This window comes from Aspergillus pseudonomiae (assembly GCF_009193645.1).
Source record: "Aspergillus pseudonomiae strain CBS 119388 unplaced genomic scaffold BDV37scaffold_8, whole genome shotgun sequence".
Taxonomy (NCBI): Eukaryota; Fungi; Ascomycota; class Eurotiomycetes; order Eurotiales; family Aspergillaceae; genus Aspergillus; species Aspergillus pseudonomiae.
The window spans coordinates 177,350-190,240 of NW_022476000.1; the positions used below are offsets into that span (position 1 = coordinate 177,350).

The 12,891-nt window shown below is 50.3% G+C and overlaps 4 protein-coding genes across 4 annotated transcripts; 1 reads left to right on the forward strand and 3 right to left on the reverse strand.

The window, feature by feature from the left end:
- Window positions 1-47: 47 nt before the first annotated feature.
- Window positions 48-4,082, reverse strand: BDV37DRAFT_205952 (WD repeat protein). The gene is made up of 9 exons (XM_032079922.1): window positions 3,957-4,082; window positions 3,755-3,833; window positions 2,364-3,633; window positions 2,081-2,291; window positions 1,605-2,015; window positions 1,045-1,346; window positions 906-994; window positions 671-842; window positions 48-617 (listed from the first exon to the last, which is right to left on the reverse strand). Exons 1-9 carry the CDS (start codon window positions 3,991-3,993, stop codon window positions 339-341), a joined length of 2,850 nt encoding a protein of 949 aa, XP_031945294.1. The 5' UTR covers window positions 3,994-4,082; the 3' UTR covers window positions 48-338.
- A 948-nt stretch (window positions 4,083-5,030) lies between these two features.
- BDV37DRAFT_279346 (cupin domain-containing protein) lies at window positions 5,031-5,780 on the forward strand (the record flags this gene model as incomplete). The annotated part of the gene is made up of 2 exons (XM_032086316.1): window positions 5,031-5,588; window positions 5,652-5,780. The coding sequence occupies 2 exons, from the start codon at window positions 5,031-5,033 to the stop codon at window positions 5,778-5,780; spliced, it is 687 nt and encodes a 228-aa protein (XP_031945295.1).
- BDV37DRAFT_239588 (putative mitochondrial carrier protein (Pet8)) lies at window positions 5,576-6,984 on the reverse strand. Its single transcript, XM_032080979.1, has 2 exons — window positions 6,867-6,984; window positions 5,576-6,797 (listed from the first exon to the last, which is right to left on the reverse strand). Exons 1-2 carry the CDS (start codon window positions 6,921-6,923, stop codon window positions 5,880-5,882), a joined length of 975 nt encoding a protein of 324 aa, XP_031945296.1. The 5' UTR covers window positions 6,924-6,984; the 3' UTR covers window positions 5,576-5,879.
- A 1,001-nt stretch (window positions 6,985-7,985) lies between these two features.
- Window positions 7,986-11,774, reverse strand: BDV37DRAFT_268739 (putative protein kinase; the record flags this gene model as incomplete). The annotated part of the gene is made up of 4 exons (XM_032084231.1): window positions 7,986-8,755; window positions 8,831-10,193; window positions 10,317-10,573; window positions 11,717-11,774. 4 exons carry the CDS (start codon window positions 11,772-11,774, stop codon window positions 7,986-7,988), a joined length of 2,448 nt encoding a protein of 815 aa, XP_031945297.1.
- Window positions 11,775-12,891: the final 1,117 nt, after the last annotated feature.

Below are 12,891 nucleotides of genomic sequence, written 5' to 3' on the forward strand. Positions count from 1 at the left end.
TGAGCAAGCCTTCTCGGTTTTTAGTGTCCCGTTGTAAAAAGAGTGGTACGGAGGAGGTTCGATGGATAAATTTATACTCGCAGCGGTTTAGGTCTTGGCGCGGATGATCCGCTCCGGGGAGTTTTTATATCGACCTCAACTATGATTACAATCCGTAGTTCCCAACTTCTACAACTTGAATTAAATTTCAAACACAGTACCATTGTTCTGATTGTGTCTGTTATCAACAGCATATATACATACGATCATTTACGTCCATGTGGATATTCACACTATGTCCAGCACTGTACACAGAAGTAATGTCACAAAGAATTAGAAGTGATGGTTCTCCACTCGAATCAAGGATTATGAGCAGACACGGAGGCCGACCCAGAGGCCGTCTGTGAATGGATGCTCCCTGGCGGCGCACTTCCACCTTCTCCCTGAGACATGCCTCCTGCTTCGACAGGCGGCTGGGAACCTGCTCCAGCATTCTGGTTGCCGTTATCATCCTCTTGGCTAGGGCTGGGCATTCGAATTTCCTTCTTTCCATTTGCTTTGTAATGGAGCACCATATCTCCCGATGAGCGCCAAATATGAGTGCGAATCGTCGCCAAAGTCATATTGGGGGGTATCGGCTATTTCAACGTTAGCTATTTATCCAACTACATCGAGCATAAATGTGACATACAACTTTGTGACAGTACAGTTCCAAGTACTCTTCCGGTTTCATCGCATTCTCCTCGGGTTCGTCAGGGTTCGGTGGGTCGATTCGCTCCGCGACATACGCAAGGATCTTCTTTGCTCGTAGCATACGATTTGCATTCAGCCGATTGTTGGATGTGTTGCCATTCGCGACATTGCTAGACGATAATTAGCTTGCTACCTCCGAGGAGATTATGATAGTAGACGGGTCCTCTACATACACTTCTGGCTTCACAACAGGGGGTAAGAGATCATCATACGGTTTCAGCGTAAACGCGACCTTGACGGGTTCCTTGAAAGGCACTTGGTTCTACAGAAACAAGTTAGAGGCAATGTGACCACCGTGAAGAGACGGCGTACCTTAAGTAACAGATCGGCAAGCCACAGAGGAATCGATTTCTCCAATTTATCGACCTCTTCCCGGATACTTCCTACACTGCCTCGGTAGAGGTCAGAAGCCACAGCAGTTTCTCCGGTTTCTTCTTGTATCAGCACGGCAACACGGTCCGGTATATTCAGTACCGGCGTTTCATTCTCCTGACTCGGGGCGAAGGCTGGTGTCAACTCTTGCCCGGGGTGAGCAGAGAGATGCTCATCGTATTCCGAGCGGATACGCTCAATGAAGCCGCCTAGGTTGTTTTCGAACACCTTCTCTTCCTTTACTGAAGATTTGTCAGACTCCTCCACCTTCTCCTCTTGAATCTGGGGCTTAACTTCCGATGAAGTCCGTCCAAGCTTCTTCGGGAAGTCCATTCTGAACTTCTTTCCAAATAAAGAGCTGCCCTTTTTCCGCTCCTCCTTATCAGGCTCCATCGGTGATTGTGGAAGAGCTGTTGGTGTCGGCTCCCCTGGTGTCGGCAATGCTTTATCCGTATCCAGTGGAGGTAGACCTTGGGTTCTAGGTGATGAGAGATACTCACTCGACTTATCTGACAGGGAGCTCCTCGTCAGATCAACAGTAGGTGGAGATGTGAGATAGTCAGAAAACTCTCCCGGTGATGTGCCGAGGTGACTAGTATTTGGGTTAAGTGTTGGCGTCGCGAGAGATCCGGGGCTGTTGGCAAACCCTATTCCAAAGCCTGGCGTCGAGGGGCTACCAAAAGATTCATATCCGGGCCTCAGAGATGATATTGATGGGTCGAAGGATGTGGCTAGATTTCGTGATCCATCTGCGAAGGGTATGTCCATTGGGGCGGAGGTATTCGACATATTTAGTTTTGCGAGCTCCTCGGCCTTTGCTAGGACAGCGTCACGATATTGAGAGTCGCGTTTGAGCTCTTCCTCAATCAAAGGAGCAAAAAGCCAGCGCAAGATCCATTTGCCTAGGTTGACTATAGTTTGTCTGTTAGCTAATAAGCCCGAGCAGGTGGTGACAAGTGGGGCATCATAGACATACTCCTTTGATCATCACGAATCTGTGAATAGTCTGGCAATTCGGCCTCATCGGCGTAGACCTCGGCATCAAAACAGCGACCTGGTTCCAGTATCACGGACAATCTTCCAGTACGAATATCAATCGTGCACCAGTGAGCAATACTTTCTATTGTGTTTAGCTCGGATGCCACGTCGTCTATATGACGCTTGCCGTATGATTGAATTGGCACACACTACAAGCCGTTGGTTAGTGAGGTCTGTGGTGGGAGTTTTCCTTCCTAGATATTTCGATCAACAAGGCATACCTTGAGAAGGTCCCAAAGAACCACATCTCCAGCAGAATCCTGCGTCAACGTACGCTTTCTATCGTTCAAGAAGAAATACTTGATCAAGCCATGCTGACCCTCAATTGTATCATCTGGCAGCGTATGGACAGGAAGTGTAAGCCCCAGTTCGTCCTCTATCTCGGATGACGGTGACTGCGCATTTGCATTCGAGCGCGGTTGGGTAGTTTCGGGCACCCTTGCTTTGGGGAACGTCGAGGTGTTCGAGAGCAAAAGAACTGAATCATACGGAATTTTCTTCGATCGATTATGTGCCGCCTTCGTTTTCTCTGTTGTTGCGGCTTCAGCGCCCGAAGCAGTTTCTCGCTCGCTCGATGATGGTAGCTCGATATCAGCAGTAGTATCCACATCATTCCAACGGTTAATACTGGATTTTGGTGTCGCAGTCCAGATGTAGTCTCCAGCTGCTACGACATTGACTACACCGTCGTGTTCTTGCAACGTTGCGACACAGAGACCTTGCTCAATGTCCGCCGAATATCGCGTGTCGGTTTTCGCAACGAGGCCAGACCGGTCACTCGAGTAAAAGACAGATAGCTGAGGGTGATTCGAATAAAGAGACCAAACACTGTCGTTGTGCATGGTCAATGTGTGCATGCACCTTCCGGCGGTTAGGGACCAGATCTTGATCGTTTGGTCGGACGATGCCGTCATGATCGTATCCCCGTCACGATTTACCAGAATGTCTCGAATGTTATCTGTATGTCCGACAAATTTGGTGATCAGCTTCCCGGATTTGGGGTCCCACACTCTGACCACACTCTCTGGACCGCCGCTGGCGATCACAGAAGACACAGCTCCAAGCGCATATACAGACCCTTTGGCCGTGCTATCCCCTCCGCAGGCGTCAATATTCAATATCTCCCCACCGCGATTCAAATCCCACAGGTAGACTTTGTGATCTAGACCTCCAGATGCGACCCAAGAGGCATGGCTCCCCGGTGTAGCCAGCGCTTTGACGTAATCCGCATGTTTCCCGATAGGGTCCGAGACTTCCGTACATTCGGAATGCGGTCGCCATAGTCGTACAGTAGTATCGGAGGATGCAGAGACTAGGGCAGAGTTGTTCTTCGTTAGAACAATGTCATTGATCCAATGGCTGTGCGCCTGGACTTGATTTCGGAATGTCGTGGGAGCCGGTTTCGAAGCGCCCAAGGTGGGAGGGGACGATGACTTCAGTGATGAATTTAGATCCCATGAGCAGATGACACCATCGCGACCAGCGGAATACCTGTTTCACGGGCGGTAGTTAGCGCCGAGTTGACGGCGACACCGGCGAAAGCGGTCGTTCCCAGGGCGCGGCAAAGATTCTGACAGAAACGCCGAAATCGAGGGGTTTGGAGGGTGCTCACAGGATAGAGTTATCTGTGTCGATTTCTAGGCCGTTTACCCCCAGCCGATGACCGCCAGGGGCATCAGGCAGAGGTAGCACTGAGCAGAGCGAAAAACAATCGTTAGTGGAGGATCTACAAGTGAGACAGGTGTAAGACCAGCAGCAGAAACACCACGAGAGAATAAATCAATAGACTAAATCTGGTGGGAAAATCAACATACCATATGTGATCCTCTGATGACTTAATTTCCGGGCCATGTAGTGTTGAGGTCCTCGGAAGAGGCGAGTTGAGAAAGAAGTGCGGAGGAGACGGCGCTCAGTGCGGAGGTTAGACCAAGTGGGCGGTCGATCACTCACCAACAGTCGCAACAGTCGCAACAGTCGCAACCGGGAGCATCCCCAGGAATCTTTAAGGTATAACAAGGAAAGGAAAGAAATCAATCACAACACACAAAAATCAAAGGAACAATACAACGAAGAGGAGGGTAAGGAGGTGAACGAAAGAGAAGAGCCCACAGCAAAAGAGAATAGGGGAGAGAGAAAGAGAGAGAGAGAGAGAGAGAGCTACTGGAGTTTAAGTGGTGTGCCTGGAAATGACAAGCGTGGAGGCTTTGATTATCTTAAGTTTAGTCCCGAAGGTCATGCCTCCTCCTCACATGATGCCATCCCAGTGACATACTACTAGTACTACCTGATCGTAGTATAGTATTTACCTATCTCTTCTTTCTCGACTCCTTTCCATTCCTTTCTGTTATATATATACGGATATATGTATATACATGTTTTCATTTCGACTGCAGCACAGGTCCATTGAAGTGAACCAGTGCGGGATGTTAATTACTTACGACTAGTAGGACGACTTCTCCACTCCCGCACTTCATTTAACGTCCAGTGCAGTGATATCATTTGCCGGGGTTGTGTTGACCGCCGCAGTTCGTCCGATGCCACTGAACATTCTCTACTAATCCTCGAGTAGATGCTAGTATAGTGGCTATTCACTTCAGCCGACAGCTATAACTGACACCATTGTACATACACAGTGATCTATGCATAACATAGACTAGCTAGTACTATCTATACTGCTAGAAATACTCCGCCAGGTGGTTGTATACTAAATACCAGATCCAAATGAAACTAACCAATCGAATCAATCCCTGGTAAACTCCGTGAGTGAGATCATCGGGACATAGGCATGATATATCGAGGTCTCCGCGAGAGTCTCACCTTACATGGGCTACAACCAAGTCTTTCCCAACAGGGAAAAGCCGAGCAAAGAGTAGTAAATTAAAGTCCAAATGGACATCCCCACCACCTTAGTTAAGCCCTACTATCAACCACCTGTGACCAACGAGAAGAGCGTACCTGAATCGCCCAACATCCAAAAGACGATCCGGGCCCTCCAACTACAGCCTCACCCCGAGGGCGGCTATTACAGCGAAACCGATCGTCATCCACTCCGGGTCCCAAATCCCTATCGCGACGACATGGATAAGAGTAAGAGAATAACGGAGCCAGACGCCGAGAAAGCTACCCGGTCAGCGAGCACTACGATCTACTACTTCATTACGCCCCGGTCGCCGATGGGATATTTCCATCGCAATCGGAGTCGCACGGTGCATACCCTTCATCGTGGCCGAGGTCGGTACGTCATCCTGCACGCCGACCAGGCGAAGGAGGATGGAGGGAAAGTGCCCATTGAATCATTTGTGGTGGGCCATCGGATTGACAAGGGAGAGCGACTGCAATGGGTTGTGGAGGGGGGAAAGTATAAATCCAGCTATTTGTTGCCGGATTGCGATGGCGATTTGTCTGGTGATAACAACTTGAAGTCAGAGGGGTTGTTAATTAGCGAGGTCAGTAGCCAATGCTAGGAAGCTGCTAGTATTACAAGGAATGGAAGCTGACGATTGATCAAGACCGTTGTTCCAGGGTTTGGGTTTTATGACCATGACTTCCTGACTGTAGAGAAGATGGAACAACTCCTGACTGCTGAACAGGCTGAGGAACTAAAGTGGATGGCAAGGAAGAGCTGCGACAATGCATGATGCAGAGAGAGCGCCCTATCCGATATGCTATGATACCTCGTCTATTTATAACGCTATGGTGTATTGTACAAGCGATGAGATTATATATACATGAGTCCTTTATTCGTCCTGAGACCTACTTTTCCTCTCAAGGGAATTCCATGCCCATTGGTAACTACCCAAAAACACGGCGCCTCCAATACCGATCCAAGCCACCCGTGGTCCGATACCTCTCCAAAAAGCCCCGAATCCTTCCTTGGAAATATCCTGAACCACGTCCTTGATCCGCACTCGACCACCTTCCGCGCCATCTCCACGACGAGCGAGCATGACTCGCGTCTTGATGACGTCGAGAGGGGTCGTAAGCCCGGCGGCAATTGCGCCAGCGACACTACCGAACATGGCACTTGTGGAGGCCGGCACCTGGTCTATGGAAGAGCCCAAGCCAGATTTCGAGGTATGCTGCATGCGCTTGGCATATGCCTCCTTCATTGATTCCCACATAGTGAACTGTAAAACGGTGAACGGGATTTCCCTTGCAATGGTGATACCGGCTCCCCGATACAGTTCCCTGATGACCTGTCCATAACCACCACTTATCCCACGGGCAGCATCTGGATGGCGCAAAGCCAGAATATCCTTTAAGGCCAACAAACTTGAGCCACCAAAGAGACCCGCTTGAGCTCTTTGTTTGATAACTTCAGTAGGCACGCGAACTGCGCAAGCTGCTACCTCACCCATCGAAGACGCAAGAGAATGTGTAAGGATTATATGTGTCCGGGACGGAGTCTCGGAGCTCGAGACTGGTAGAAGAGAACGTTTTACGCCATCGTAGACGATGAAGAAGGATGCGGCTGATGGTGCCGAGCCGAAGAGGACGGAAGGGAGACCAGCATAGATTCCTCGGATAGTCTGTCTCAGGGACAGACTGGAAGGGGGTACCGATGGGGCATGGTGTCTAGCTCTCTGAAGGCGTGTTTTGATCGTATCTAATGGGTACAAAGAACAGTCGACAGTGAGCCCGGCCACTGCACCAGACTTGTGCGGCAGGAAAGGTTAGTTGACAGACGATCAAGCGGGGGACCAAGCGTAATTATCACAGCATACAAGCAAAGACCTCGTCCATAAGGAGACCAATAGCTCCGCTTCGGGTGACTGAGCCATGATAGTGAAACGCGGGGTTGGGACGTGGCACGAAGGAGCGGACTGTAGAGGATGGAATTCCTGGCGCATCCTGGGATCTGAAGAAACTCCGATAATCGCAGATCTCGCTAAACTCCGCAATCTCCGCCGCCCGGAGGACGCCAGGTTTCACCCATTGTATGTACATGTAAATATTTTGCTGCAAATCTCACTCGTTATATCGACCATATTGGCGGCTAATACTCTTCGTTACGTCTCCGTCGTTCAAGACCTGGTGCGTGCCCTTATCAACGTCCAGGCCTGGTTCATTCAAAGTGGTAACATAGAAGAGTCCTGTATTAAATCTACAATAGAACATGGTGATATAGAAGGACACGAGGGCATTAAATGAGACATGGAAGTGGTTGGACCTCGATCAACAGACTGAATGACTACCGCTGCTGACTTTTTGCATTAATCCTTTCCTCTTTTGGACTGCAGACAGTTCTTTAGTTCATGTATTTATAGTATCTACCTGGCTAGTTTTGGCTTGATGAATACAATTAGGGGCATGTGAAATGAATGAGCAGACCGAAGGATGAGGTGACCCTTGAATCGAGCCAGATGCACGATATAATACTGCATAGGAAATATCGAAGCCAAAGAAAAAAATGTAAAACAAGTAGAAAGGGGCAATAGAGGTCTAACAACCAGCCATTGTTTGCTGGGAAGGTTAATCGCCCGAGCAGCTCCATTTCACACGACCGACCAGAAACGCCTGTATAACAACGTGGGGGGAAAGGGCGGAGCGGAAGCATTTGCTCCCTCTTCCCAGCACAGGGGAAGTGAAAGTGGATAATCAAAACAACTGAGGTAGTGTAGAAAGCATTGACCTCATGACCTATATTGAACCGTACAAAACGGCTAAAGAGTGACAGACGACCACCATGGGCAAAATGCCCTGAACCATAACTTGACGGTACAAGCCCACAAAAGTGTATCACGACTCGAAAGCAACCGGGAGCAACAAGCAATATGGAAACAAAGGTCTCGGGTCGGAAAATGGACCACGAAGAGTATTAGCTGGTATTAAGGGTGAGAGGCCTATTTGGCCTTACTGGCCACTGCGGGGCTCGGAGAAGGTGGCTCCAGGATGTGTGTATGGCCCGGAGCCCTGTGAACCTCCCCAGAGACCTCTTGGTGACAGGCATCGATGTTTCGAATCCATTCATCGGTCAAGACATCATCGAGGATCGCTCGTTCTTTCACGCTCACCTTGAGCATCCGGCCGATGATATAACGGCTTTCGCGAGGCAGGAGCCGCAAAAGCCTCCATGGGCCCTTGATGACTTCCTGACGTTGTCCTGACGGGGGTGCCGCGCCGGGGGGAAGCGGGGGTGCCTCTTTACTGGTTGTGCGTCTGGGTTTGTTGTCACCATTGCCGTTTTTCTGATTGTCGCTAGGTGTCCTCTCTTGGGGGCTGTCTGGGGGTCGATTTTCGTCGTGGGTGGCTGATTCCGGTTTCGGTTGGGCTTTTGGCGCATCCTGGCTTTTAGAGGGTTCTGGCGGTGGCCCGGACACTCCATTCTTCGATTCCGAGGACTGGCCTTCCCGCGCAGATGAGGAGAGGTCAGGAGCAGACTTGATCGGTCGATGGCGTTTCGGGTCAGCATCTGGCACTGGAGTCCCCGGGGTAGGAGAGGACACAAAGAGTCTATAGGAGTTATCGCTAACTCGGGGTTGCTTCCAAGGGAATCGCCGCAAACTCATGCAGCAGAAGATAATAGCCAGAGACCAGATATCCGTAGGGCGCGGATCATATTTCTTCTCATCATACACTTCCGGGGCGAGGTACGGATCGGAACCCACAATTCCTGAATGAATTTGTAAGTTCAAAAAAGAAAGTTTTTTTATGAGAACGCCTTCATGAGCATAACAGCCAGACTCACCTGAAGCGGGAACAATGTCATTCTCAAAAGGGTACCGGAAAACAACCGCACTCCCGAAGTCAATCAGTTTCATAATGCCATGCTCGTTGACAACCACGTTATCCAGCTTCAAATCCCGATGGGCCAAGCCCATCCCGTGTAGATATGCCACTCCGCTGAGAATTTGCTTGAAGGCGCACGCGACTTCTTCCTTCTGCATCTTGCCGGTCATAACAATCGCAAAAAGGTCAAATGGGGCGTATTCCATGACCTCGTACCAATGGGTCCCTTCTTGGATGATATCAAGGGTTTCGATAATGTTGCCATGGTGCAAAGTTGACCCAATGCAGAACTCTGCTGTGACTTTTTTCGAATATTCCTTCAACGTCTCCCAGGAATGACGGTCTCGAAACTGCTTCACGGCAAAAGTCACGCCGTCGCTGTTACGTTTCAGTAACCGAACAGAGCCACCGGCCCCAGATCCTAGAACCTTCCCTAACTTCCCATACTTGGAATTGAGCCCATGATCATCGGCAAACGGGACGCTGTCGGGTGCCATTTGATAGGGTGTGCTCTTCCCAGAGGACCTGCTCGACCGTTTCGCTGCCGATGATGGTGACTCAGCGCGTTTGTGTTTATGACCCATCTTGAAGAATCGCTTGAGCTCCGCCATATGGCCATGATGCTTACCCTCGGGTTCTTGCTGTCTGGAGTCCTTTTTGCTGCCGAAAAACCCACTACGTTGCTTATCGCTTGCCTTCAGATCACTCGCGCTTGCCGACCGGGGGGTTGATGGACGGCCGAACGACGAGGTGTGTGCACGCCGTTTGAAGTCACGGCCGCCAAAAATAAACCGCTGATCGAGCTGAGCAAGGTTCTTCGGCTGAGGAGGGCGCTTACTGCGAGCGTACGGATCATCCGGTTCTCCTACCGGCGTGATGGCGCCAGGAGGAGTGTAGTCGACCCTAGGGGTGGCTGGTGGGCTTTCGTCTTGAGAGTTGGCATCGGGCCCAATGAAGAACTGCGCCCGATGTTTTGCTCCATTCTGTGGGTGAGACGATGTTTGCGAGACATTGGTCTTTGCTAGGTGATCGGTCGAACCAGGCCGCGAAGTTGGGGCGCTTTGGGGCGCTTGGCTCTTCGTGGATCCACCTGTGGGTGGAGACGTCTCTGGGGTCATCGCCGCTGAGTTTGCGCCGGTTCCTCGATCTGTAGCAATCGACATGGAGGAAGTGCCATTAGTTTTGGATTCACGCGAATGGGTGGCCGCGGGTGTAAGTGGTGGTGATTGCATCACGGACACTGGTGGGGAGGCATGGGGAGACGGCAAACCAGATCCATTAGCTCCTCGTGTACTGCGATCGCTTGATTCTCGGGACGCAACCTGTAAGGGACAGTATGGTGATTAGCCTCTTTCTCTCCCCTCAGTTCGGGCGGGCCGATGTGAGGACGGTGCCTTGCAGAACATATGCAGCCACATGCCGGCAGATTACCTGCTCATACATACCCTTGAAGAAGGTAGAGAGACGGGATCATATGAGAAACTCCCCAGCCGAGACTCTTGTAATTGGGATCTTTGAAGGCTAGCCGCCAACGACCGCAAGTCATCCATTTGCTTGGGGGTCTCGACCGGCCTCGGTGCGGGGCCACCAGTGGCGGCCGATGGCTCAATTTCCTCTGTTGTTGAAGAGAAGCGGACCTGGCTTGGTTGTGCTTTAGACTTGTTCTCCTGATCAGCTGAATTCGTACCCTGCCCAGCTGGCGCTGGGACGGGTTGCTGAGCGGCCAAAGAGTCTGGGGACAAAATCAACGATATCAGTATAAAATACTTATTCTCGACTGACGGTGGTGAGGGGCGCTGCATACCGGATTCCATGTTCGTATGGGCGAAACCAGTCGCTTCAGACGTCATACTCCCCAAAATTACGTTGCGGGACACATGCCCCTCCACGGATTGAGCTGATAGGCTGGCCGATGATAATAGCGATAACTAAGTCAAACGGTTATAGTAGAATAACTTCTTCCTCTCCCTTATTCTCCGGAGGCGGATGTGGTTGGATGTTTGACCGAAGGCAACCAACGAGCTGTGAGGTGGAAATGCGCGGAGGATTTCGTATGCAGGATCCGTTGCCGTTGTTACTCACAAAACAGTAGGCGGAGAGAAAACTGGACCCATTCAAAAACAGCGGAGGACCGGAAGGATGGTTAAAAGACACCGGGATAGTCCTTGCGCCTCTTATCGTCAAGGCTTCGACAAGAACCAACAGAAGGAGGAGTGGGATGTACGGAGGGGGGCGGAGTCGAGGGGAGAGATCCACCAGACGAGGAAAAGAAAGAGAGAGAGAGAGAGAGAGAAGAGAAAGCAGGTGCGGCGGGTTTGGGGTTTGGAGCCAGAAAATGACGCCGGCGGCAATAGCGGCGCCGGACGGAGGAGGATTAGTTTAGTGGCAGAATAGATTAGTTTCGTAGCTGGGGGGGTGGGTTCGTCAAACGCCTGGACCATTCATGCGGATCAGTTCAAGATGGATTGATGGACCCCAAACAGTTGGAAGGGGAAAAAAAGACTATTCCCCTTGGTTTTTCTGGTCAAGCACAGTCGCTTTCGTCCTGGAAAGAAAAAATGGTCGGGGACAAGGCGGGAGAGAAAAAAGTAAAAAAAAAGAAAAAGGAAAAAGGAAAAAATAAAGGAAAAGAAAAAGTTTATGCAGGACAGATAAATCAATTGCTGAGATTTCAACTGACCGTTTTGCGCGTGCTGAGAGGATTGGATTTGAAACGGTTCAATCTTCTTCGGAATCTGGCGGAGACGGTCAACGGTATATGACAGTTAAATACAGAGTCGTCGTCATGATTCTCTTGGGGATTCATTGCTTTCTTTCTGGTACGAGCAATACTGAGATGCATCACCATGTGACCCAGTGGGATTAAAGCCAAGTCTTCTATTTACAGTTGTCAATTCCTCCATGTCTTCTCCATGATGCACCGGATTTCCCGTTGTATTACGAAGAGAAATCGAGCCCAAGATGAAGGCAATAGTCATAAGAATTCTAAGAATTCTAGCCAACCTTGGTACTTAGCAAATACACTCAGCCTTGGAGGGTCATTCGGCCTCAAGCCAAGGATGAGCCAGACCTGGTCGTTATCGGTACTGGCAGACTACTAAGAATACCGACAAGCGTCCGCGAACAGGATTGGAGAACAACAACCCTTCCAGATCCTCCCCTCCCGATCGGCCCTCCAACTCCGTCTATGGTGGCTGACCGTCTACCCCGCTATAACATTCTGGATTTCATCTGGCGTGGAATTCTGCTGCATAGTGAGAGTTAGTTACATTCACGGCTACTCGGCTGATCCGCCACCGCTTTGACGTTCCGCTGGAGTTGGTCGGCTATTGACAATGATGGTTTGGTATTCAAAGTCTCAGACGTTCCACAATTTACTCCGGACAGTCCTTACTTTTACCTCGTCGTAGATTTTTGACAGGAAAGCTTCCCGCTACCGGTTTCTTGGTTCATGCTGCTCACATTACCTCATCGACCACAACCGAGTGGGGCGCGGGACACCGCTTTGGGACGCATTCCTTGCCGGGTTTAGTCACGGATGGACCTGATCTGGAAGGCTTCCAGACTCGGTTAGCTTGGCAGCTCTGCAGATTTGCCCTGTTTGTTTCCCTATTAGCAATCGATGGGAACAAATAAGTTCAATATCATGGATTAAAGAGTCATTCTGAATCAACCTTCTGTCAGACTACTAATAGCATCCAGACGTCTCGGGTCTAGTTCTTCAATCATCGTCATTAACAATCGCTTGTTGATGGTGTGCGTGGGATGCATTAGGCAGTCATTAAATGGTTCGGAGCCCTGACATGTTCGTGGATACCCACTCCGTCCACCAGCTGCCGGCTCCCCATGAGCCTCTTTGATCATTATCCACTTGGTACGGGTTCTTCTAGGCACATAGTCTACAGTACTCGAAGTAAATGTTCTTTTGAGTTATGTTCCCCAACTTCCGACCAAAAGCACTTCAAAAACAGACTGCAGGGAAAAGGTGAGGAATGTGGGAATTCCCACTCCAGCGCTTCG

Bases quoted from the DNA above. Each gene is read 5' to 3' on its own strand.
- BDV37DRAFT_205952 (XM_032079922.1), bottom strand. From the start codon at position 3,993: ATGGCCCGGAAATTAAGTCATCAGAGGATCACATATG. The intron at 3,634-3,754 runs GTGAGCACCCTC...CCCGTGAAACAG, and splicing joins GACACAGATAACTCTATCCT to GTATTCCGCTGGTCGCGATG. The intron at 618-670 runs GTATGTCACATT...ACGTTGAAATAG, and splicing joins AACTGTACTGTCACAAAGTT to CCGATACCCCCCAATATGAC.
- BDV37DRAFT_239588 (XM_032080979.1), bottom strand. From the start codon at position 6,923: ATGGCTCAGTCACCCGAAGCGGAGCTATTGGTCTCCTTATGGACGAGG. The intron at 6,798-6,866 runs GTATGCTGTGAT...CTGCCGCACAAG, and splicing joins TATGGACGAGGTCTTTGCTT to TCTGGTGCAGTGGCCGGGCT.